At 46.0% G+C, this 24,713-nt stretch overlaps 1 protein-coding gene across 1 annotated transcript in view; it reads right to left on the bottom strand.

The window, feature by feature from the left end:
- Positions 1–1,143: 1,143 nt before the first annotated feature.
- TRAF3IP1 (TRAF3 interacting protein 1) overlaps positions 1,144–24,713 on the bottom strand; it is a 29,583-nt gene continuing 6,013 nt past the window's right edge. Inside the window, exons 6-15 of the mRNA XM_017834765.1 lie at positions 24,387–24,464; positions 19,003–19,078; positions 16,199–16,288; positions 13,557–13,638; positions 13,261–13,344; positions 12,877–12,991; positions 12,342–12,378; positions 11,916–11,992; positions 3,128–3,351; positions 1,144–1,363 (exon numbers count right to left, since the gene is read on the bottom strand). Coding sequence (XP_017690254.1) covers positions 1,198–1,363; positions 3,128–3,351; positions 11,916–11,992; positions 12,342–12,378; positions 12,877–12,991; positions 13,261–13,344; positions 13,557–13,638; positions 16,199–16,288; positions 19,003–19,078; positions 24,387–24,464 — 1,029 coding nt within the window. The 3' untranslated portion in view covers positions 1,144–1,197. The remainder of the gene's footprint in view (positions 1,364–3,127; positions 3,352–11,915; positions 11,993–12,341; positions 12,379–12,876; positions 12,992–13,260; positions 13,345–13,556; positions 13,639–16,198; positions 16,289–19,002; positions 19,079–24,386; positions 24,465–24,713) is intronic.

The following is a 24,713-nucleotide window of genomic DNA, read 5'->3' as shown; positions in this document are numbered from 1 at the left end:
AAAGTTTCCACCATCGGTTATGGGGGTCCTGGGGGACATCCTGCCCCCCTTTTCCTTTCGGGATGCAGATCCAGAAATCAGAAAACTGGAGTGGCAAATACAAAGTGTTCTGCAAACACCCCCAAGTGTCACAGGCTGGTAAGAAGAGAACAGACCATTTCTCCTCTTCTTCCCCAGCTCCTCTAATTCCTGTCCCAAAGCCCCCAGGGCAAAGCCTCCCACCCTTCCAAATGTCTGCATCTGACCTGCGAAATACTCCCATGGTGGGGATGATCCACTGGGTGGGTCTGCAGGTCCAGACAGCAGGAAAAGAAACCAAGAAGCAAAAAAACCCACAACGAAACAAACCAAAAACCCCCATAGAAACATCAATCACTAAGGAAAAATAAGGCCACTGGCACTTCATCCATGATCCAAGCAACTAAAAACCTTGGGAACACCCTTGCAGGGGACTAAAGCTCTGCACCCAGTTGTGTCCACACTAATACTCTTTGCAGGTTTAGGAGTGCCTAAGGCTGGACTCTCCTGGGCAGAACACCCAGAGGTCAGGAGGAAAACACTGCTGACACCTGCAGCTCGCTCAGAAAGAAATCCCTGGACTTATTTCTGCAGAAAAAGTCACCAGGACACACACTGGGGAGGAAACAGGTACTTAAATTAATCCTTTCTAAATGAACATATGCAATAAAAATGGAATTAACACCTGTGCAGATAAAACACTTCAGCTCCCTCACATGGGGATGCTCCAACTGCATTTTCACTTGGTCCTAATCAGATTCCTGATAGCTCTGAGCAGGATTCAGGAACCTTCTGACTGGCAGGAGGGGGAAAAAGAATCATTTAATCCCCATTTATCCTGTACCTTGTGTTGATGAGGAGAAGGAGATGTGGGGAGAAGTGGCCACAGAGGAGAAAAGGGCTCTGAAAACCTGGGAATGAGAAACAGCAGCTCACACTTAAACAAACAAGTTATTTTAATAACTGCAACTTGAACATTCAAGTGAATATCATTTTAACCTGCAGAATAACATCTAAAAATCAATGTAATAACATTTTTAACACAATTTTAGGGTTCCAGTCCCTAAACATTTTAAATCTGAACAAGGCATATCTGCTAATTGGGATTTGGTGGTTTTTTTGGTAGGAATGCCAGTGAGTCCCAAGGCTTTTTTTTTAGTCTTCTCTTTTCCCTCTTCTTCACTTCCTTGCAGCCTGGTTTATGCTGAGAACCATCCTCTGGATTTTTTCATCATTCCTTAAAATATTGGCTTTGACAGCACGAATCTTGTCCTGCTGGTCTTTAATCAACTGGTCCAGCTCAGCCAGCTCAGCTTTTAATGGTTCCAGAGCACTGTCTGTGACGCTGAAAGACAACAGCAGGATGTTGGTGGGAACTCTGAGCTGCCTCAGCTTATTTAATCCTCAGAAAAAGGACACTGCAATACCTGAAAGGCTGCAAAGTATTTCATGGAATCACCAAATCCCAGAATGGTTTGGGCTGGGAGAGACCTTAATCATCTTGTCCCACCCCTGCCACGGGCAGGAACGCCTATCCCTAGAGCTCCAAGCCTTGTCCAACCTGGCCTTTAAGTTGTTCCAGACTTTCCTGAGAGAAAGTTTGGAAGCAGCAGCACAACGACAGAGGGATAGGGGAGAATATTGTACAGGAGAGACCCCCACGAGGCAACAGTAAAACTCACTTCTTGGCTCATCTGGTTTAGCTGCTAAAACTCCAAAAGAAGGACCAGAGAAGCTGTGGCTGCCCCATCCCTGGAAGTGTCCAAGGCCAGGATGGGGCCTGGAGCAACCTGGGATGGTGGAAGGTGTCCCTGCCCATGGCAGGGGTGGAATGGGATGATTAAGGTCCCTTCCAACCCAAACCATCCAGGGATTCCATGATATAGAAACTGAGCCTCACCAGGGACAGAGAATCCTACCCCAAGAGGAAATTTAATAAATTTAATGAATCCTACCCCAATAAACCACAAGTTGCATCTGAAGTCCATGAGGCCCCCTTCCATAATTCTGCCAATCCTCAGGAATGCTGCCCAGCCAGGGAATGGCAGCCTGGAGGAGCCTGCTGTCACCCTGAATTCCCCAGGCACCCCAGGGCTCATCAGCTGAGATCCACAGCTCCAACCCATTCCCCTTTCCCCTCCTTCCCACCACGGGAACCAACAAAAGCATCCCTACAACTTCCATGGAAGTTTCCCCACTGCAGCAGAAACAGAGCAAACAATGACGTGCATCCAAATCCCAGGACATTTGGGAAGCATTGTCTGATACTCTGGAATTCTTTCCTGTGCTGATCTGATTAGGGTCTCACAGGAAACCTCGTTGTGTTCTAACCTACCAGGAGAGGAGTTAGCTGAGAATCCACCCATCTTGCTTCCACATGGATGAAGCACATGGATTCAGGGAGCAGCAAATCTCCCTGGCTGGCTGTGACTCCAAGAATATGGATTTCTACTTCAGATTTGGGATCAGAGGACACACAGCTGGAAGGGATGGTGTGCTTTCAAGGAGTGTAAAGGCACAGAGGTGGGACAAGCAAGGCCAAGGAATCTGTTCCAATGCCACTCAGACCATGGAAGGACATGGGAATCCATGGCTGAACACGGGAATTCATGGCTAAACATGGGAATCCATGGCTGAACATGTGAGTCCATGTCTGAATATGTGAATCCATGGTTGAACATGGGAATTCATGGAAGAACATGTGAATCCATGGCTGAACATGGGAATGCATGGGAGAATATGGGAATTCATGGCTGAACATGGGAATCCATGGCAGAACATGTGAATCCATGGCGAAGAGCAGGCTGGGATTTAGGAATGCTCTCCCAGTCCTGACCCCAAAGCTCCTTTTTTTATCAGCTCTCCCCCCACTGCCCTTCCCACCTTTGGGAGAAGGAAGCCAAGGCCTGAGATGCCACCCCTATGTCCCCTCTGCTCTCTGCACACCCCCTCAGACTGGGCTGGAGGCACTCCCCCTCTCCAAAGCCCACTCCAGAGCCCCAACCCACGGCAGGGACTGGGGACAAGCTGGCTTTGAGAAATGAGTCCGGCCCTCCCAGAGGCAGGAATGTCTCCTGAGCCAAGCCCAGCCCTCCCTGAGCACACTGACCTCTGCTCTCTCCTCAGGGCTTCCTCGTGCTGCCTGTTCTCCTGCTTCCACATCTCCAGCTCGTTCTTCATGGCATCCATGTCCTCCTGGATGTAATCCACGATCCTGCCAAGGGCTAAGGCGTTCTGGCACAGAGTCTGGATGGAGGCCTGAGACTTCCCGATTTCTTTGGCTACCAAGTCCCTCTCTCTCTTCCTGGATCCTTCCGAAACAATCGGCTTCTCCTAAGGGAAAAAGGATCAATAAGGAAAGCATCAAAATTAGGGAAAAGTAAAGAATGCTTTGGAGACTGGGAAGGAGCTGGAGAAGTGTTTCTGACAGGATGAAATGGAAGAGAAAAACCATGGAATCACAGAGTGGTTTCAGTTGGGAGGGACCTTAAAGCTCATGCCATGGGCAGGGACACCTTCCACTGTCCCAGGTTGCTCCAAGCCCTGTCCAACCTGGCCTTGAACACTCCCAGGGATGGGGCAGCCACAACTTTCTGGGTAAGATTTGAAAGCAGCAGCAAGTTTTGGGAGCTCCAGCACCTGCTGAAGGGCAAAGCCTCCTCCTGGTTCTCTAAACCCCTTCTCTCCCTCCACTGTCCATACCTGGATTTCCAGCTCCTAATTCTGGTCCCAGTAACAGCCCTACCCAGCTCCAATACATGGTGGTGATTCCCTGCCTTGTCCTCCTGTTAACGGCTGGAAAACTGTGCAGGCTGCAGGTGTGGCCTCAACAAACTCCCAAAGAATTCCTACTGCTTCCCTCCTGTGCAGCCAGCAGAGTCTCTGTGGGGCAGCTCCTAAAGCCTCAGGTTACTGCAAGTTAAACAGGAGTTTCCTACAGTGGGAAAGCCAGGAAGAGCAAAGGGATGCCATAAAAAGAGCAAAGTGATGCCACGTTGTTAATTCACTGCAATAAGATCATTTCAGGAAAACCATCGCCGTGAAGGAAAAGCTCACTGGTTTTTTTCGCCCCCACCAAGAAAAAACAACCTGGTTTTTCTTTCTTTCCAACACTCCCACAGGTCAAATTCCCAAACCCAGCCCCACAGAGCTGGAAGTGCAGCTATTTAAAGTCATTGAAGATGTGCCAGAAAACTAGAGAGGCCTTTTTCTCCCCCCACAACCGCAGGGTGAACCCATTCCTGGGCACAACTCCTGGCTGCTGTGGAAGCAGGGAGGTGGCAGAGGGCTCCTCCCTGGTGCTGGGACACAGGATCCATCCTCTTCCCAATCTGGCCTGGCTTCCTGTGTGAGCCAGGGGCTGTTTGCTCAGCTGGGTTTTGAAGGCAGCAGCAGCTCCTGCCAAACCTTGGTGAACTCAGAGGCTTTGGGGGAGAGAGAGATGGAGTTAGAAAAGCACTTTGGGCAAGATTCAAAGGCTGAGCTTGCCTTAGGTTGGGCTTGTGCTTTGCCACACACGTGGTGCAGGAAAACAGTGGGATTTGGGAGTTTAGTGGGAGTTTATGTTCCAGTTGTTTCATTAGGAACGGGGCTGGAGTGACAAACGTGCTGAACTCGTGACCTTCGCTTCCGAAGGGGCTCCATGAGCTGCTAAAAACAACACTCCCTGAATTCCCTCCCTCACAGCAGCAGGTGTTTCATTACATACAGCACATAAACCACAGCATTCCGTGTTTTCTGGAGCCATCCATGTGTTCGTTATCCCGTAGGATGCAGGGATGAAAGCGCTGTGCTCTCACTGGGTTTCAAAGCCCTTCTCTGTCCTAACTCTGGTTTCCTACTCCTTGTGCTCCTTTCACAGGGAAGCTTAATCCATGGCACTGGACTTTCCACATGGAACTGGGAAGTTTAAAGACAACCAGCTTCAACTCAGCAGCAGAGTTGGATCAGATCCAGCAGCTTCCCAGGATAAAGTCCTGTTGCCTTGTTTTTCCCAAGTGCTCCAAACCCTCCCCACTTTCCTCCCCACCATCCATTATCCAAAGCCTCAGCCAAGAAATAAGGAATTCATTCCAAATCCAACCATGTCAGAAGGGAGAAGACTCAGCCATCCCATTATCTGAGGGTTGGGCTGTGAAAACCCGGGGAATGCTTCCTTTTTATTTTCCAAATGCCAAGTTTGGGAACATTTCCTACGGCATTCTCCTGGAAAAGCTGGGAGCCCATGGCTTGGACAGGTGGATCTTTGCTGGGTTAAGCCCTGGATTGGCTGGGGCCAGGGAACAAGGGACAGGAGGAGAGGGAACAGCCTCCAGCTGTGCCAGGGGAGGGTCAGGTTGGACATGGGGAGGAATTTCTCCATGGAAAGGGTGGTCAGGTACTGGAAGGGGCTGCCCAGGGAGATTTGGAGTCCCCACCCCTGGAGGTGTCCAAGGATGTGGCACTCAGTGCTCTGGGCTGGGGGACAAGGTGGGCATCGGGCACAGGGGGGACTCCATGGGCTGGGAGGGCTTTTCCAAGTAAAAATCCCCCAGCTCAGTAAAGAAGCAAACCAGAATTGTGCACTTCAGGTACAGAATATATCTCCATATAGATCTATAAAAGCACAGATCTCTAACACACAGAGCCAGCCAACAATTTGAAATATTCTCTGCCAAAATACGGAGCTGCCTGAAAAGCTCAAGTGGCAATAAAACACCATGGAATGTTTGGGATCAATCAGGAAAACACCCTTAAAGTACAGCAGCAAATATTCCAAACTAATTCTAGCATCCCAGGAATTTCAGCATGTTCTTTGTGTAGTCGAATTCCTCAAAACTGACAGGAAAAGGGCGACATATTGTCCCATCCAAAGTCAGCCACAGAATCCCAGGATCATTAAGGTTGGAAAAGACTTTTAGGGTCACCAGCCACTCTTTCTTCATTTAATTAACACTGCCAAGATCACAGAGTGGTTTGGGTTGGAAGGGACCTCAGAGACCATCCAGTTCCACTCAGGGACACCTTCCACTAGCCCAGGTTGTTCCAAGCTGTCCTTGAACACTTCCAGGGCTGGAGCAGCCACGATGCCACACGTCCTGCAGCTTGGGAATGATCAGCACGAACCCCTCAGGCTTTGCCAACTCTCACTAATTACAAAGAATTAAGAGGGAGACAAACCCATTACTGTGTGTCCCCAGCTCTGCAGTTACAGGTTAAAATCCAGGTGGGACACCCTTGGAAACGCCCAGGAATTCTGGCAGGGGGTTTATTACAGACAAGGTGGGTGGCACGAGGCCCGAGCACAACCTCTGCACAACCATGGAACTGGATATCTCCAGGAGCTGGATTAGCCCAGGCTGTTTCATTAGGCCCTACACCTCAACCAACCCTCCTTTCCCAACACAATCCATAAATTATCCCCACAGAAAAGGCTGGATCACTTCTGGAGGCCCAACACACCCCTTTCCTCCATGTTTGTCACGAGGCACCAAGACCAATGTTTAGTTTGGATTCCCAGGAAAAGGCCTGCCTTTCCCATCCCCTCCGTGCCAGCCGAACACGGGCACCTGAGCAACTGAAGAGCAGGAATTTTCTTTTTTAATCTTTTCTCATCAGTAGGGGGGAAATTACCAACAAGGCTCCAGAAACCACCAGAATTTCTAGAAACAGCCTTTCCTTACTTTTACAGCCACTCCTTTGTTCCCCTTTTTTTATTTAATTAACAGCTTTTTAAATATGCATCAAATTAGCCCGAACATCCATCAAGCATTTAATAGTTTCTACAGCCCCTTTTAACTCTACTGTTGTGCCCCACTATGAAAACAGGCCCAAGTAATCAGAGTTTTATTGAGCTCCCCCGTCTCCCCCCACCTCTTTCTACGGGACAGGGCAGAAACTTCATTTTGGACAAGCAATTTTGATCCATTCCATGCAAAACCAACAAGGTGGGAGCTTTTTTTTCCTGTATAAAATATGGGTTTGGATCATAAAGGCTGTTTTCTTTTCCTGCTTTTTACAGAGGCTGCATTTTCAGTAGATTGTAACTATCCACGAGGGAGCCCCGTAAGAAACTCTTTCACAGGAACAGGGGGAAACCAGTAACTGTGAAATCACTTCAAATGAGCAGGATGCTTTTCCTGCTGGTGCCAGGTATGGAGTTCAGTCCCAGGCCAAGGAGTTGGAGACACAGTGTTCTTCACCACTGGATTTACCAGACTCAGTCTGAGCTGGAAGGCACCTCAGGAGAATAAAAGAATGGATCTTTCAAAGGGGATTTTTAATTCTTCTTTTTTTTTTTTTTTTTTTTCTGGAAAGAAACATTCATATTTGATCCCTCTAAAAGGAGCTGGACTTTGCACTGGACATGGACACCCAGCTCAGCCCCCAGAGCTGCTCTGCTTTCCCTCACACTCAGCCTGTGCTGGGGAGAAAAATCTTCCCCAAATCTCCTCTATTTGGGGCAGAATTCAACACAGTAAGTGGAATCACGGAATTCCAGGCTGGTTTGGATTGGAAGGGACCTTAAAGCTCATCCCATTCCATCCCCTGCCATGGGCAGGGACACCTTCCACTAGCTCAGGGTGCTCCAACCTGGCCTTGGACACTTCCAGGGATGGGGCAGCCACAGCTTCTCTGGGAATTGCATCCCTCACCACCCTCCCAGCCAAGAATTCCTTCCTAATATCCCATCTAACCCGCTGGCAGTGGGAAGCCATTCCCCCTTGTCCCCCTTGTCCTGTCCCTCCATCCCTTGTCCCCAGTCCCTCTCCAGCTCTCCTGGAGCCCCTTTAGACCCTGGAAGAGGCACTAAGGTCTCCCTGGAGGCTTCTCCTCTCCAGGCCGCACATTCCCAGCTCTCCCAGCCTGGCTCCATCCCTGTGAATCCAGTCTGACCACACACACAGCCCAGGAGACAATTCCAGCTGGAATTAATGACATTAACTGATGGCACATTGGGTGCCAGTCCTGCCCAGCCTTCCTTCCCTGCTCACCCCACTGAAACTCTGCATCCACCAGCTCCTCCTCTGGGAAAAAACCACCTTTTTCCCACTGAAAAAGAACTTGGAATAAACCTGGTCCCTGTGGTAACCAAGCTGTGAGCCCTGTGCTGTGTCCTAGGACACACTCCCCTTCTCCCAGGGATGGAACCACTGCATTCCCACTTCTATCCCTCCCTTCTGGGAACACTTCCATCCGCTGCCTCATTTGGATTTATACTGGACCTACAGGAGAGAAATTCCATGTTTTTGTGTGCAAAGGAGCCAGGACTCCAGGATTATCCCAAATCCTGCCCCTGTGTTGTAACACCACTGCTTGGGGACCACATTATTTACCCTGGGACACCCCAGGATGGTGTGCTTTGTCTGGAAAACCTCTCCCAAATTCTGGGATATCTGAATCCCAATTAACAGCATTGGCTGGAGGGGACACCCCTGTGCTGCTGTTGAGGGATTAATTTAAAAATCACAGACCTGCAGAGCTTTAAACAACCAGAATCAGCAATAATTATATTTCTTCTAAGCCTCAAAGTGCTCAAGGTATCCCAATTTAATTAATTAAATTAATTAAATTAATACATTTTATTATATATTGTATAATATTTATTCATAAGAAATATTAAAATATTTGCTAAAATACTTTAATATTTGTTATTCTTTAATAAAGTATTACCCAAAGTTCCAGCCCTCACAGCCCTATTTTTTATTCCCTTTATTTTCCCAGCTGGCAGAAGGACAAAGCTTTAATGAATATAAGTGGGAAAATACTCCATTTATGTTATATATATTAATAAAATGAGGGAAGACAAACACCCTATTGACAGACACAGGGATATCCATCCTTTCATCACATGGAATTTCCCAAAGCAAGTTTTCTTTCCAATTTTCCCTGGATTTTTGGTTACCTTATCCCAGAAACCCAGCAGTCCAAGTCCCTTTTCCTCTCCAATGCAGGCCACACTTTGGAATTCAGCTGCATATTGATGGAGGAGATATTTCTCCTGGAGATTTTGATGGAAAACCAATTAAAGAGCCGGAAGTCTGGGGAGAACTGGGCAATTCCCAGACCTGGCACCAAATCCAGGGCCATGAACACAGAGTTCAAGCCCATCCCTGAATTCCCACCTCCCACTTGGCAGCAATGAACCTCTTGGAATTCCTCCTCCTTTTTAATGACTTTTGCTGCCTCTCTTTTCCAGAGAGATTCCACAGAGCAGTGGATTCCTCCCAGATTTGCTGCTCTGCAGCCTTGCCCTGCCCTCCTCACGAGGGACATCCCTCAGGGATGAGACATTCCCAGGATTCTGGGCTGACATGACTCCAGGAAAACTACACATCTCCCTGGATCACCTCTTCAGGAAAACCACTTCTCCCTGGATCAGGAATGCAGGAAAACTGCACTTTTCCCTGGATCAGGATTTCAGGAAAACCACACTTCTCCCTGGATCATCTTTCCATGAAAACTACACTTCTCTGTGGATTATGACTCCAGGAAAACTACACTTTTCCCGGAATCATCTTTTCAGGAAAACTACACTTCTCCCCAGATCATGACTCCAGCAAAACTTCTCATCTCTCTGGATCAGGACTCCAGGAAAACTAAACTTCTCCCTGCATCAGGACTACAGGAAAACTACACTTCTCTCAGGACAAGGATTTCAAGAAAATTATACTTTTCCCTGGATCACCTTTCCAGGAAAACTACACTTCTCCTTAGATCATCTTTTCAGGAAATCACATTTCTCTCTCTCTGGATCAGGATTTCAGGAAAAAACCAATTCTCCCTGGATTATGACTCCAGGAAAACTACACTTTTCCCTCGATCAGGACTCCAGGAAAACTGCACTTCTCCCTGGACCACCTTTTCAGGAAAACTCCTGATCTGTCTGGATCATGACTTGAGGAAAACTACACTTTTCTCTGGAACAGGACTCCAGGAAAACGAAACTTTTCCCTGGATCAAGATTTCAGGCAAACTACACCTTTCTGTGGATCATCATTTCAGGCAAATGACCCCTCTCCCTGGATCCCAAAGCCCTCAATGGCGTCACTGGAAAAGCAGGGGCAGCTCAGCCCCCTCCTGCAGGAGCAGCCCCGGCTGCTCGGAAAGGCCATCCCACGATATTCCAGGGGCTCGGGCAGGTTGTCAGTGCTGCAGTGGGAAGTCAGCAGGATTTTTCCAGCCCGAGCTGACACAGCTCAGGGCTCAAAAGGTGCTACAAACCCCAAGCAGGGACTGAATGGATGTTGGAGAGGCTCCAAGCGAGCCGGGAACACCCTGGATATCAGAGAAGGGACAATTGGCCTTTGCAAACATTTGGAGGGGTTCAAAGGGCTTTTGTCTTTAGGGTGTTCTCTTCGTCTGAGAGAAAAACCATCCAGAAAATGGAGCACAAACAGCAGGGGAAGCTTCCCGAGCTGGAAATCCATGGGATTGTGTCAATCCTGCCCTGTTATCCCGTTCTGTGCCCTGACAGGACACACCAACCAGCACAGAGGGACAGTGTGACGTGAGCGGCTAATGCTGCTCCCAAACTTAGGCTGGAGTGATGATCCAACAGCACCATCTAGTCAGAAATCCAGGAATAGAACAGCTTGGCTTGTTCTCCAGGGCTCAGGAATGAGCTAAAGCATCAACAGAGCACAATCCACCTTGAATCCTGTTTTGTTTCCAGGGAAATTTCCCCCTCAAGCTCCTGCCAAACAGCCAAGGGCGTCTCAGTGATCCCAGAGTTGCACATTTCTAAGGAATGAGGTGTGATCCAGCAAGGTGGATAAAGATGGGTAATTCCTAATGGATTTATGAGCAGGAATCTAAAAGTGTTTTCCTGTTTTTAGAAGGATTTGGTTTCTTCATTCACAGAATCATCACAGACGGGTTTGGGTTGGAAGGACCTTAAAGCTCATCCCATCCCACCCCCTGCCATGGGCAGGGACACCTTCCACTAGCCCAGGGTGCTCCAACCTGGCCTTGGACACTTCCAGGGATGGGGCAGCCACAGCTTCCCTGGGAATTCCATCCCAGCCCCTCTCCACCCTCACAGGGAAGGATTTCTTCCCAATATCCCATCCAAACCTCCCTGGGTTCATAAACCACGGCCCTTGCAACACAGGATAGGAAATTCCTTCCAGGCAAGCAGGCCTGGAGCTGCCCAGCCAATCCCAAACTTCAGGGAGGAAAATACACCCCCCAAGAGCTGGATCTGCCATCCCAGCTTTTTCTTTTGGGAAAGCTGAAAGGGGCAGAGAAGTGGTCAAGGCTCCAAGAGCCACCATGGATTTCAGGGAGCTCTGGGAAAAGCTGGACTCGGGGTCTGAGCTGCAGCATTTCAAACACTCCAGATCATTCCTGACAAAGAACATCGAGAGTAAAAACCTCCAGGGCTGAATGAAGATTAAAAGAAGTGAGGAGATGGGGAAGGGAAGATCGAGGAGTTCACGAAGTGCACTCGTTTTTTCCCAAAAAAGCTGTCTAATTTTGTAAGAGATTTCTGGAACTCACTGTATCCCCTCAGTGCCTCCTCACCAGCGCATCCAACCAGAGTTGGAGACTTCCCACAGGGCCAAGGGATCATAAAAGTCAACCTAAAAACTTTGTAAGGTTGAAAAAGCGAAAGCTCTCCAGTTGTAACAGGAAGACACTTAAATTAGGGGAGTTCAACCTTTTGTGAGCACTCACAGGTCCTTTTTAGACCCTTTATAAGGGAGCAAAACAACAAAAAAACCCCAACAAAACCCCAGCAAACCCAAAAACTAATTTCCCTTTCACAACTACTGACTGGGGAAAAAAAAAATCACAGCAGCAGATAGAGGAAAAGCTTGGTCAGAAATGGGAAAAAAACCATATTTAAGGCAAAGAAAAAGGTCATGATTACAATCTTTAGTCTCAGATTTCCTTGCAGGCCATTCCCATCTTACCCTCTCTGTTGTCTGGGATGATTTCTGTGATGCCTCATAATCCTTCTTGGTTTCCAGGATTCTTTTTACCAGCCCACCTGTTGAACAGTCCAGATATTCCTCAGCATTGCTTGGCACTAAACTTGTTTCAAGCATTAGAATCAAACCGAACTGCTTCCGTTTTTTATAATGCAAACAGTTTTTAGGGCCAGAGGAACAGCATTTTACTGTGTATTTTAAATCCTGAGATCCAATGTATTTGTTAGTTCCATTTTTTTCTCTGAAGCTTTTCTAGAAGTGCCCCTGAGGGCCAATCCCACCTCAGAGCTGACAAGCTGTACCTGACACTGCAAATGTGGGGAGAGCCCTTCCCAAACCTTCGTTCGCGAAGCCCGGCCATGATGATGATGATGATAGATATAAAAATATATACAAAAGCAAACATACCATGCTTCTGATCATCAACCAGCTCAACTTCAGGCTCCTGAACAGGCAGGAAGAGAGATTTAGTTGGAAAAAGTCGGTGTTGCTGTACAATTATTACAGTTATTCAAAAATACTCAGCTGGAAGCTGCTTAAATCCATTCCAGAATCCCAGACTGGTTTGGGTTGGAAAGACCTTAAAGTTCATCTCATTCCACCCCTGCCATGGGCAGGGACACCTTTCCCTATCCCAGGCTGCTCCAACCTGGCCTTGGACAGTTCCAGGGATAGGGCAGCCACAGCTCCTCTGGGAATTCCATCCCAGCCCCTCCCCACCCTCACAGTCAAGAATTCCTTCCCAATATCCTGTTTGTCACTGGGAAGCCATTCCCTGTGTCCTGTCCCTCCATCCCTTGTCCCCAGTCCCTCTCCAGCTCTCCTGGAGCCCCTTTAGGCCCTGGAAGGGGCTCTCAGCTCTCCCCGGAGCCTCCTCTCCACCAAGCTGAACATTCCAAACAAAACACAGAAAAACGTTCTGTGATGTGCACCATGCCCAAACCTTTCTCATGTGTGGCAGAGGCCCTGCTGCCTCCACCACAAACTGCTCATCCTCCTCCTCCTCAGGACCCTGCTGGTCCAGGATCACGGTCGGGGCCGTTTTGGCGCTGCCGCTCCTGCAGGAGACACGAGGAAAGTGGGAATCTTTGGGAGCTCTGCCCAGACCAAAACTAAATAAGCAACTAAAACTAAATAAGCAACTGAAAGCCAACTACAGTCCCAGAATCACTGAGGTTGGAAAAGCCCCTCAAGGGCACAGAGTCCAACCAGTGGGTGACCCCCCTTCACCCTGAGCAGAGTCCCCACGAGCAGTGGGGTGACCCCCCGGAGCTGGGGAGGCACAGCAGAGCTGAGGAACAGCTGCTTCCAGAGCCCACATTCCCACCTTTCTGGGATCAGGGGCTCTGCGCTCTCCTGCCGTCTCACTCGGGGAGGGGCCGGCCTGGCACTGCCGGGGCGCGGGATCCGTCTGGAACGACAGCGGGAAAAGGGTTCGCACGGGACACACCAACGCTGGGACACGAAGGAATCAGCTGGGGATCCACATCCCAGCTCATCTCACCCACACACCCCCCCTCCTGATGGAGGCCACGGAATGTTCTCCTCAAACATCCCTCGTGTTAATAAAATCACACCCCCAACTCCCCCGGACCAAGAACAGGACAAGGATAAAAGCCACACCTTTGGCTGGGCTGAGGGGGCACATCGGGAGCCGCTTCCCCACCCTCAGGCTTTTCAGGAGCCACGTTCTCCACTTCTCTCCCTGTTGGATAAAACAACAGAAAAAGAAAAAAGGCAAGGAAAAGCTGATTTTCCCTCTGCCAGTATTTTGAGTTGTACCAGCACTCACAGAACACAGCAGTGCCAAGCTGCTTCAGTTAGAAATAAAGTCCTACATAAAGCTAAAGATCTGGGGGCCTTGCCAGTTTGTAACCAAGCACAATTCAAAAGGGACACTGAAAAATTAAAATTTAAAAAAAAAATTAAATTTTTTAAAAATGTTAAGACTTCTTAACTGAAAAGTTAAATTTCTTCGGTTTTACATGTTTCTTAATATTGGGAGTTTCCCTCAGCTGTGAAAATACAATGACCTCACTCAATTTTTGCAGAGGATTCTAGGATTTGAGGATTTCTTCTGCAATCCCCCCCTAGTCCAGATATTTAATACTCATAAGGAGAAGGAGGAAGGAAAAACATCACATACTGGCATTCCCAAAATGGAAAACTGACCTTGTATTAACGTGGCTGTTCAAGAGCTCCCTGGAATAGATTTCAAAAAATTCCCAACAGGTTTTTATTTTCAAGTGAGAACCCACAAAGTGTTTATAAACTCTTTACTTCTGTTTTTTGGTTTTTTTTTAACACAAAGCACTTTCATAGATGGCTTTTGGTGTTAAATAGAAACTACTTGGATAAAGTTACTTGAAGCACTTAAACACAACTCACTCGTGTTTTGGTACAGTTTAAAAACTCTTAAATCCATCAAATAAAGGGGGTAAAAAGCATTAGAGAAGTGCTTTATTTATTAAAAAGCCCTTTTTAATAGTAGAAGTTTTTAACTATGTTTGATGCTGGTCTTTTATCCCTGGGATGTCATGGGGAAAATCATCTGGAAATAACAAATACAGTGATTTTTTTAGATAAATTCAGAAATTCTTTAATCATAATCTGACAAAAGAACTCCATCCAGGACTTGGCAACTACTACTAGGGCCAAGAGAAGAGGGGAAAACACTTCAGCTCGTCCCAAAGTACGCCCTAAATCCCTGAAAACCTTGTGGAATGACTACCTTCAGCTCTCCTCTGATGAACCTGCTCCAAAGGGAGTTGTGGAAGAGCAATAACTGGGATTTTCCAGCGGTTTCAACTCCCAGTTCCCATTTAATTCCACTGGAATTACCTGGAGCATAAACCTGATGCCCAATGAACCAAGGAAAGGATAAACCTGAGTCATTCCAGGGGTGACTGAGCAAATATGGGAGAGGCCAAAGCACCAGAACACCCTTTTCCAGAGGGCTTCACACACCCATTCCTGATTTAGGGGGCTCCCAGGAACCATGCAGGGAGCATTCCTACTGCAGGACACCACAGGAGATCATTCCTATGCTGACAAATTCCTCATTTATAAAGGAAAATAAAAGTATAATGGAAAGGTTCAGAGCCTTGATGCTCCACAATATATAAAATGTGAAGCAAAATACAGAAATAATACTCTAAAAGAGGCAGGAAAAGAAGTTTATTTCAGCTAATAAACCATGTTTTTATATCACAGAATCACAGGATGGTTTGGGTTGGAAGGGATCTTAAAGGTCCTGAACCTAAAAAATTAAGGTTCACTAATGCATTGCTGTTCCACTGCCTCATGGAATAAAGCTGAAAATAAAGAATAGTCAACACAATAAAGGTTGGACTTGGAGGTGCTCTTGGAGATGTTTTCCAACCTTATTTATTCTATGATCCTGAATATTCGGTTCTTCTACCACCTGAGGATCCAACGCAGATAAATAATGAACCTCCAGGTACTCCTCTTACACCCATTCAAAATATAAATAGAGGGACATAAATCATAAATAAATCAAATATACATAAATATTCCAGCACAGACACATTCCAATGGACAGGGCACCTTTAACTGATGCCAAGGAATCCATGTGGAAGTTCTCCCAGTTGGGGAAGGTCCCACAAATGTCTTGGCCATCCTTCTCTCCTTCCTCAGACTGACACAGGAGGGCTGGGAAACACCCTTTGCTCTCCCACATCCCACATCCCTGGGATCACCTTTCCCAACTAAGCCAAGCATCTGGATTTGGAGAAAACAAAAAGGTAGCTTTTTTCCTTCAACCTCAGCTCTCCCTCCTACATTTTGCTTTTCCAGGGCTCCAAGGACCTGGATACAAACACCATCCACAATCCACATCTTTGGGAGCTATGAACAGCTCGGGGGAAGAAGAGGGAGAAATCAGAATGCAGAGGTGGAATTTTCCCCTGGAATCCTGTAAAATGCAAACACTGAGGCTCCCAAACCTGTCCAAAAAGGCCATTTGCACTGACTGAGTTCCTACAGAGGGAATCCCAAGGGACTGAGGTGCAGCATTTTCCTTGGGATGTGGCCTCTTGGAAAACTTGCCAAAGAATAGGAGAAAGAAAATAAAAGTAATTGTTTTATGAAGGAATGTACTTTTTTCAAACCAGCTGTGATTAAAACACAAGGCAGAGGTTGGATGAAGTGTAAATCCCCTTCCTCTAATCTTTTACCTGCATGGATTTGATCCCAAAGCCCCCAGGTCGGACTTCCCACGGCACTGGAATTTTACCCTGCCCTACCTTTGTGTTTTCCTGCAGCTGCTGGTTCAGTTCTCTCCTGCAGTTCAGCTCCACCATCCTGGGCAATCCCACTCCTCGTGTCCACAGCTCCTGGAACAAACCAGTTGGTGGCCAAATGAAACCACAGAGCCAGGACAAAAGGGCTTAAGGGCTATCCCAGTGTGATAAACCCCCCTCAGTGGCAATAAATCACAGCCCAAGTGCACAAAGGCTCTTCTAGGGGAGCACTGAGGGAACTCCTGATGTTCCTGCAAATTCGTGGCAACTCCTTCCATTCAAAACAATTTACAGATATTATTTATTAGCCTGGTCAAACAATACAATAATAAGAGCGTTTGATTACGGCTAATTATCCTTAATTAATTCCCTAAGTTACAGGGGGATGCTGGCGACAAAAGCAAAGTAAGACACAGTGGAAAAAAGCTGAAATATTCAGTATAAATCTGATTTTTAACTGGAGAAGAGACATTCCCTCCTTGATTTCCAGTGAATATTAGATAATATAGAAAGTCCTGATCATCATTACCACTGTGCAAGAAGCATCAGCCTCCAGAAGGTTTTCCTACCCTCTGGATTCCTCCCTGGAATATCCTGAGCTCTGCTTACCTATTGCAGCTCCCCCCAAAAAAGGGTAATTCCCCAAAATATTTATGGCTCTGGCAAACTCCAATTTTGAGTGTCCTGCCCCAGGAGGATTTTCAATTATCTACCTCAAAGCCTGGATTTCATCATTCAGGAAAAGTGGATTCTGATTTTAAGGGACAATCCTATAAATGGGGAGTGTGTGTGTCTGGTCACTGCAGTTTTGTGCCAGATCAGGCTCTGAAACAAAGATTCCAGTCTCGGGAAATAAAAGAAGTTATAGGATCACCCAAGGATCACTAAGGAACAAAATAAGACTCTATTTCATGGAATCCAGATGGTAATTTCTTAGCTGCAAAACTATTAAAACCTCCCAGCACTTGAGATGTGATGTCATAATTTCAATTTCCCGGCACCGACTTGGATTAAGCTCCTAAATTAACACGGATCCAAAGTGCCAGGGCTTTTCCAAGGTATTTGAGGTGCATTGTCCTGAAATCAGTATTTTGGACATGGAAACCTAAAGCAAAACCTTGAAGAAAATGTGGGGTTTGGGGAAGATTCAGCAACACTCAGCTCTTTGTACTAATAACAGTGACATGGGCAGATGAAGGGGATGAAGACCTTCCTTAGTCTAAAAAGCACCAGTTTTTAACCAGAATTGGCTATTTTTCAACAGGGATCAATAACAGGGGGCATTTTATCTCCTGAACAGAGACATTAAAGTGATTTCTGGACTTCTGGGGTAAAACTAAAACATCATCAACCACCGAAGGAAAATTAAAATCCACCAGGTCACCGAAATAAAAATAGGGGGAGCGGGAAAGGCATTTATTTAAAGTGGATTTCTTTCTTCATTTTATTCGGTAGAAATGAGGTCTGGGGACCAGCCAGTTTTATTCCTTATCCTTGTGTTTCTCCAGGCATTTCCTCTTGGTTTCCCATACAAAGCTTGGATTCCTTTTCTTCCTGATGTGTAACTATTAAGCACTTGGAATATTCGGAAGACAATCTAGTTCCATATATTAAATATTTAATATATTTCTATACAAAAGCTGGCGAAATAACCAGTGGAAACGAAGGACCTCAACAGATAAACAATTGGATTATTTGGAAAGCCTGGTTTAATGTCCATTAAACTCAGTTCAAACCACTTGAAGATTAAAAACTTCACTGAAAGCTTGTCTGGAGAGACAAAATTGCAGGTGTGAGATGGTTCCTGCTGGTTGTCCCCGCTGTTAAACAGCTCCAGGGAACAAAGCCAGAGGTTTCCACCCAAAGGCACTACAATCCATACCCGGCTCATCTTCCCTGCTCCAACTCCCACCACAAGGTTCCACCTGGAATATTTGAAGTGTCCCAAGCTATGGAAATCACTCACAAAGCTTTGGCTTGGCTTGAATTCCTCCAACTGGCTTTTCAACTCAAGGAAACCCAGGAAGTGGAACACAAATATGGAACAAACATCCCGGGAAATTCCTTTTTGCACTGGCAAAAAGTTCATCTCTGGGAATCCCAGAAGCACTGAGGTTGGAAAAGGCCTCCAAGATCATCAAGTCCAACCTCTGGCCTTGCCTATTTGGGTGGTTGTTTGGTGGGGTTTTTTTAACAAATATTATCTTTTCATTTATATCCCCAAGAATTCCTAAAGAGCAAAGAGCGAGATTTCAGATCCTTGACAAATGACTGAATGATTCAGAAAAGAAGTGAAGTTTGGATTCCCTGTGTATATTTTGGAAGAGCACTCTCCCCAAATATCAGTGAGTGATAAAGTTACAAATTTAGAGTTCATAGCTGTAGGATTCTTATACAGAAAAGCACATTTTGCCTCACAAACCCTTTTCATCTTCTAAAACAACCTTAAATGACATATCCTAAGCCTTAGTAAAGCACTGTGCTTTTACAAATTTTAAATTTACAGATGTTAAATAAGCCAGGAACAGTTGCAGGCAAGTCAAAAAGTCCATTTAGAGAGAACACAATAATTACCAAGAGAAGAGAATTCATCCCTGCACGAGAAATGTGAGCAAACTGAACCCAATTTCACTTTTTCTGGACCAAATCCAGGCAGGAAAATTGCCTCTTGGATTCATAAATGCAGGCTGGGAGTATAAACCGAGGCCTGACAATAATAAACAAGGATATTTCAGTATTTCTGCTGTTTCTATTCACTAACCCTCCAGCATATTGAATAGAAATAATAATATCCTCCCTCTGGTTACCTTCTCCTCCGGGTTTGGAGCGCTGCCTCGATCCTTTACTTGAAGGCTGCCTTGATATCCCTGCAGGACTTTCACTCTGGAAAAGAAATTCCAGAAATTTATACAACTGGAGATCTAAAAATCCTATAATTATATCTAAAATTGACTTACACGTTTTGCTTTTTCACCTGTATTTCTTCTGCATCGAAAATATTCTCTTCAGAACTGACCCACACATTTTGGGTGTGTTTCCCTCAAAGTCTGCAGGGTTTTTTTCCTGGGTACATCCCAGGTCAGATTTCCTTAGTGTAAAACCAACTTCCAAATGTGAATGAGGAGTACCCAACCCTGTGGAAGTTGTGGAGCGCCCGTGATGCCACTGCTGGTCTTGGGATCTGATGTTTGGCTCCTAAAAGGAGTAAAACGCTTCTAATCCCCTCATAACCTGCCGGGAAGTCTTTTAAATTTCATTTCAAAACAGAAGCAAGGATTAAACAATTGTCCTACTGGGCTTCCATAGTCTATCACTCAAATGGCAACTTCCTTGGATAAAGATCCTGGACAAACTAAGGGGGTGCTGCCAGAAAGTCCAGCAGACAATGGATGATCCGAAGTTGCAGTTGGTCCAGGAGGGAGGGGGAGAGTTCCCAAGGGGAAAAGATGAAACTGGAGGAAACTTCAGGATGTTTCTGAGGACCCTGACCTTAGTCTGGAGGCGGAGAGGCCAGGAAATGAAAGCAGGGAAGCACACACTGGAATGATCCTGATCTCCCTGGATGCAGCTGGTCCTGCCTCAATCCAGGAACACCTGACTGACAATTCCTTCTGCACCTGGCAATGCTCCTTGGAAAGGAGCAAGGCTGCAAGTTGGGGAAAAGACATGCAAAAGCAGCAGTCCCTTTGAGATGAGATGCCAGCATTCCCAGGGGATTTGCCACTCGCTATGCCTGGAGCACAGCAGGGGCCAAAGGAATCCAGAGAAGGTGGAATGGAAGGTTCCTGCCAGCCCAAAGAAACTCCTGGGAATGGGAGCGGGGGGGAAGGAGACAGCCCATCCCCTTACACCCATCCTGGCTCCCACAAGGGGATCCTGCTTCCACGTGGACCAGAGCATGGAGCCAGTGGTGGGATCTGGCCCTCACTGCACACAAGAAACCAGTTTCCAGCTTCCAACAAGTTTCCAACACGGACGGGGCTTGGAGCAACCTGGGCTAGTGGAAGGTGTCCCTGCCCATGGCAGGGGGTGGAACCAGGTGGTCTTTAAGGTCCCTTACACTCAAAGCACCCTGGGATTCTATGATTCCACGATTCATGCTTCCAACAACTTCCCTGCCCTTATCCCTAACTCCCTGATTTCTTTAGCAAAGGAAGTAACAACCTCTGAACACACCAAGGTGAAGTTTCAGGTGATTTGTAGAATTCCACTTTACATTTCCGGGCTTTCTATCCCAATAATCTCTGCCCCCTATCCAAAATCCTGAAATATGTTTAGCACCTCACAGGATTTCCTTCCTCATGTGCTTTCTCTGGGGAGTTTGTGTGAACTAAGAGTCCCTGAAGTTTGCATCCAAGATTTATTCCACCCCTGCTGATAATCACAATCCTTAAGGTTGGAAAAGACCTCCAAGATCATCCTGTCCAACCTTCAATGTCCATGTGTTTGACCTAAAAATGAGGGTTACAGACTCTTCCAGAGTTATGCCAACGTTCACCCTGGATGTTCCACTGACCTGCAGGAGAAAACTGTCAAGTCCCACCATTAATTTTCCAGAATATCTTGCACACAGGACAATGGCCCATCCATGGCATAATGGATAAGGACACAACAAGATGCTCTGGGTTGGAAAGGACCTTCAAGCTCATCTCATTCCACCCCCTGCCACCTTCCACGAGAAGGTTCCTCCTCTTGAGGAAATACAAGGAAAAACAGACAGAATTCCCTCAGCTAACATTGAAGTGGTTCATCTTCATCATCTTTAATTACTTTCCCAACCCCAAGCCTTTGCAAGGAGGGAAAGTGAAGCCCATCTGGCACATTCCAGCTCCAGCAGCTCCTGGGTGATGTCATTATTAGCACAGGGAGTTGGGAAGAGGCGCTGAGGCTTCTGGAAAAGTGGATTTAGTTTATTGATGTCAGGCAGGGGCTACAAATACTGGTTTTGCAGAGCCACTGGCAGCAGGTGCAGGGTAAAAGCTGACATTTCCTCAAAAAAACCCTCCAAAATCCCACAATATTTATGATTTGGGGGTTTCCAAAGGGAGAGAAAAGAGGTCATTCCCCTTCTTAGGGATTCACAGGCTTTGAAAAGCAGCCACTGGAGCCATTAAAGGGAAATCTTACACTCCATCCTGGAAAAAACACATTCTATGGAATTCTTGATGGATGGATGCTTCCCATTTTTGAGTGATTATGGAGAGGATCCAGCAAACCATCCATTCTGCTGTTCTGGCCTCATTATTAACCTTTAAATAGGTTGAATTTCACTTTAAAATGTAAGAAAACAAGTTTTTCTGATGTCTCAGAAATCATTAGATAGTTCCCCCCTCCAATTCATCAGCTCCACTGATAGGTAGATAATAATAATTAAGAACAAACAAATAATAAAAAATAAGAATTAAGTGTGTGAACCGAAATTTAATTCAACCAGCCCTCAGAAATACTTTTTTTTTCTACTTAGATCCACAGGGCCAGGAGGTGTATTTGCATTTCTACCATAAATAACGTGTGCAAGGATAATTTTATATAAATGAAACATACATAAAGGGAGATCTTGACTTGCTAAGGCCAACTGAAGTGCTGTGGGGAGGAGACTTAGCAGGAGAACATCAATCAATTATCACTTGTGAAGCCTCACAAGATGATGTTCATCTGCACACGAACGCTTTGCAAACACAGAAAGATTAGGAAAATCCCTCTTTCTGAAGCCTAAGTTGAAATGATGGCTTTCTAACACACTGACACCAAAAAGAGGGGGTCATTCCCAGCAGATTTCCATGGAATGATTCTCTCTGCTGGCTTTTTTTCGTTCCATAGTTTGTTATAACATCCAGTTAAGCTCCGACAGAAAGAGAAGTTGGTCAGATCTGATTCAAGGGACCATTTCCAGAGCACTGTGCTTTGCAGGGCATCAATAAAACTCATTTTCCAAGTGGCCAAAAGTGACAGGATATTACACAAAGCTTTAGCCAAGAGTTTCAGCAGCCACGGGAAACATGGAGGAGCCTTTTCCAAGGTGTTTGGCCCCAGGGACAAATGACAAACCTGTTCTGTTCCACTTCCAGCCCAACAGCACCATGTGCTCCATGACCTCCAGCACCTTCTGTGCAAAGATAAAGTGATCCTGATTATTTAGAAGGTCAAACAAAAGCCATTTTAAATAAGATTTTTTTTTTTTACCTGAGGTGGACTGAGAGAGAACAGAACAATCCAACCCTGATCCCAAACTGTGGAATGCAAGAGCCAGCCTTGAGGCAGCTTCTGATTGCCATGTGTTGCCCAAATGTCTCTTAATTCCTACTTATCCTTGCTTTCTTCTAGCTCCAGAAAATTAGAGATACCCATGGGATGACTATTGCACAACACACAGAGTTGCTTTAGTGACAGAAAAATACACTGAAATTAAAAAAAGTAATAAAGTCAACCTGTCAAAATTTATGTAGATTTTAAAGCTTGGATAATTAGCAACAAGAGGAATTAAGACTTGCACGAATACACATTAAGATCCTTAATTTTATAGGAGCAAAGCCAGGAGCTAAACTTTGAAGGCTTTGCTGTACATGTAGAATATGAATTAAAAAAAGCTGAACTGATTTGTTCTCTAAAGGAAATGCAGAGAAAAGGTAAAAAGGTTCATCCTCAGGGCAAAAAAGAGGTTGCCTCCAACTGTTTCACTTCTCTTATAGTGAATATATATTGTATAACCATATATATAAAACATAGCTGATGATTGATGCTGAGGATTTATTAATTCTGCAGCAGAGACTGCAAAATCCGAGTCAATATTTGCCATGTGCACAGGGGGAACTTGTTTGCCTTCCTTTGAATCCATTTGTTTCACTGCCACGCGACTTCAATGGAGCTACAGTGGTGAAAAGAGGGCAAATCCCTGGAAATAAAGGCATTACCTTGCTGTGGATTCTAATTATTTCATGCTGGAATTTCCTCTGTTTCACTCTGTGCAACTATCACAGCTCGAAAAACTCACTGGGCACATTTTAATCTCATTTTCCTCTTCCACAACCTTAAAGATGAGGAACCTTTTGTCCTGCACTGGTTTAAAGGGCGTGTTTTCATCACCTGAATAACAATAAATCAGCAGCCTCTGCTCTCACACAAGCAAACAGGGGTAAGAATGTCCTCTAGATTTCAGGGAATAAAATCCACTTCCAAGCCTTGGAATCCCTCCCAAAAGCACTTAAGAAGGGAAATGAAACTTGCCTGCCCCCGTGTAGGACTGTGGTGCCCAAGAGCACGACGAGAGTTTGGGACGAGGCTCAGAATTTCCATTAGAGCCCCAGTTTGCAGGAAGTTTAACTTGGCCAGGAATATTTGCTTGGGGCTAAAAAAACCCCTTCTTTTATAAGCTCTGCCTCCAAGTGCCAGCAACTTAAGAAGTTTGCTTGGATTTCAGTCCAGGTGGTGCTCTAAATTCGTCACCCCGCGTGGAAGACACGGTGATGTCAGCGGGCCCGGAGACTCCTGCGAGACTGGGGGTCCTGCCTCTCTTTTTCCTTAGGCTGAGCTGCTTCAGCTTAATTCCCTGAAGTCTCACTGTCTAAATATGAAGCCATCTGGCTCCCTAACTCCCCACATGGCCTCATGTCCCCGGGAAGCAGCAGCTGGAGGCACAGAGGTATCCCAAAGAACAGCTCCTGTTCCGAGGCGCTCCCCAAGCTGCTCCCACCATCATCCAGCTACACAACAGGGGCCCTGAAACAACAGGGGGTTTCTTTTCTTTCCAAAACAGTAGCTCCTGTTAAAGCATAATAATAAATGAAAAAACCCAACAGCTTTCCAAGGAAGATCCTGAGGAACAAGGAGAAACCCCAGGGCAGGGGGTTGGAAGGAGATGAGCTTTAAGGTCCCTCCCAACCCAAGCCATTCTGGGACTCTGTGAACTTGGAACAAACCAGTATTTTTCCTGGAGTACCCAACATATCAACACCCAGGAATAAAATCTGGAAAATGAAATAAATTGAGTGGATTTTTTTTTTTTTATTCAAGTTCAGAGAAATTTTTAATAAATAAATAACCAACTAACCAACCAGACAAGCATCTGTTCTGTGTAGTTTACAGCCCTAAAACTTGTTATCTACCTACTTTTCAATCAAAATCTTTCCAAGGAGACTCCCAAATCATTCTAAAGTGCAACACTTTCAACATTCCTGTATTCCCCACTACTAACCTCGTTATCTGGCTGGCACTGGCTGTCTTTAGTTGGCCTCTGTGTTTTCCTAAGTGTGGATTCCTCAGGATCTGTGGGCTGTAAAAGGAATAAGCTGGTTTAGATTCAATGGGCTGAGATTTACCCAAATCAAGCTCCCTCAGAACAGAAGCATCTTTGATGTCCATCAGTCCTGAATTTCTGCCATGAAGAGAGCAGAAGAGGGGAACAGGAATTATTTAGAGGAGAAAGAGAAGATAAGAAGAACAACAAAATGAAAGGCAATGAAGAGAGTTTAGGATTTACAATCAGGGAATCCCAGAATGGTCAGGGTTGGAAGGGACCTGA

This window comes from Lepidothrix coronata, unplaced genomic scaffold, assembly GCF_001604755.1.
Source record: "Lepidothrix coronata isolate B3197 unplaced genomic scaffold, Lepidothrix_coronata-1.0 Scaffold239, whole genome shotgun sequence".
In the NCBI taxonomy this organism is placed as follows: domain Eukaryota; kingdom Metazoa; phylum Chordata; class Aves; order Passeriformes; family Pipridae; genus Lepidothrix; species Lepidothrix coronata.
The sequence above is the reverse complement of the archived record's forward strand: the minus strand, read 5'-3'. Positions and strand labels throughout refer to the sequence as shown.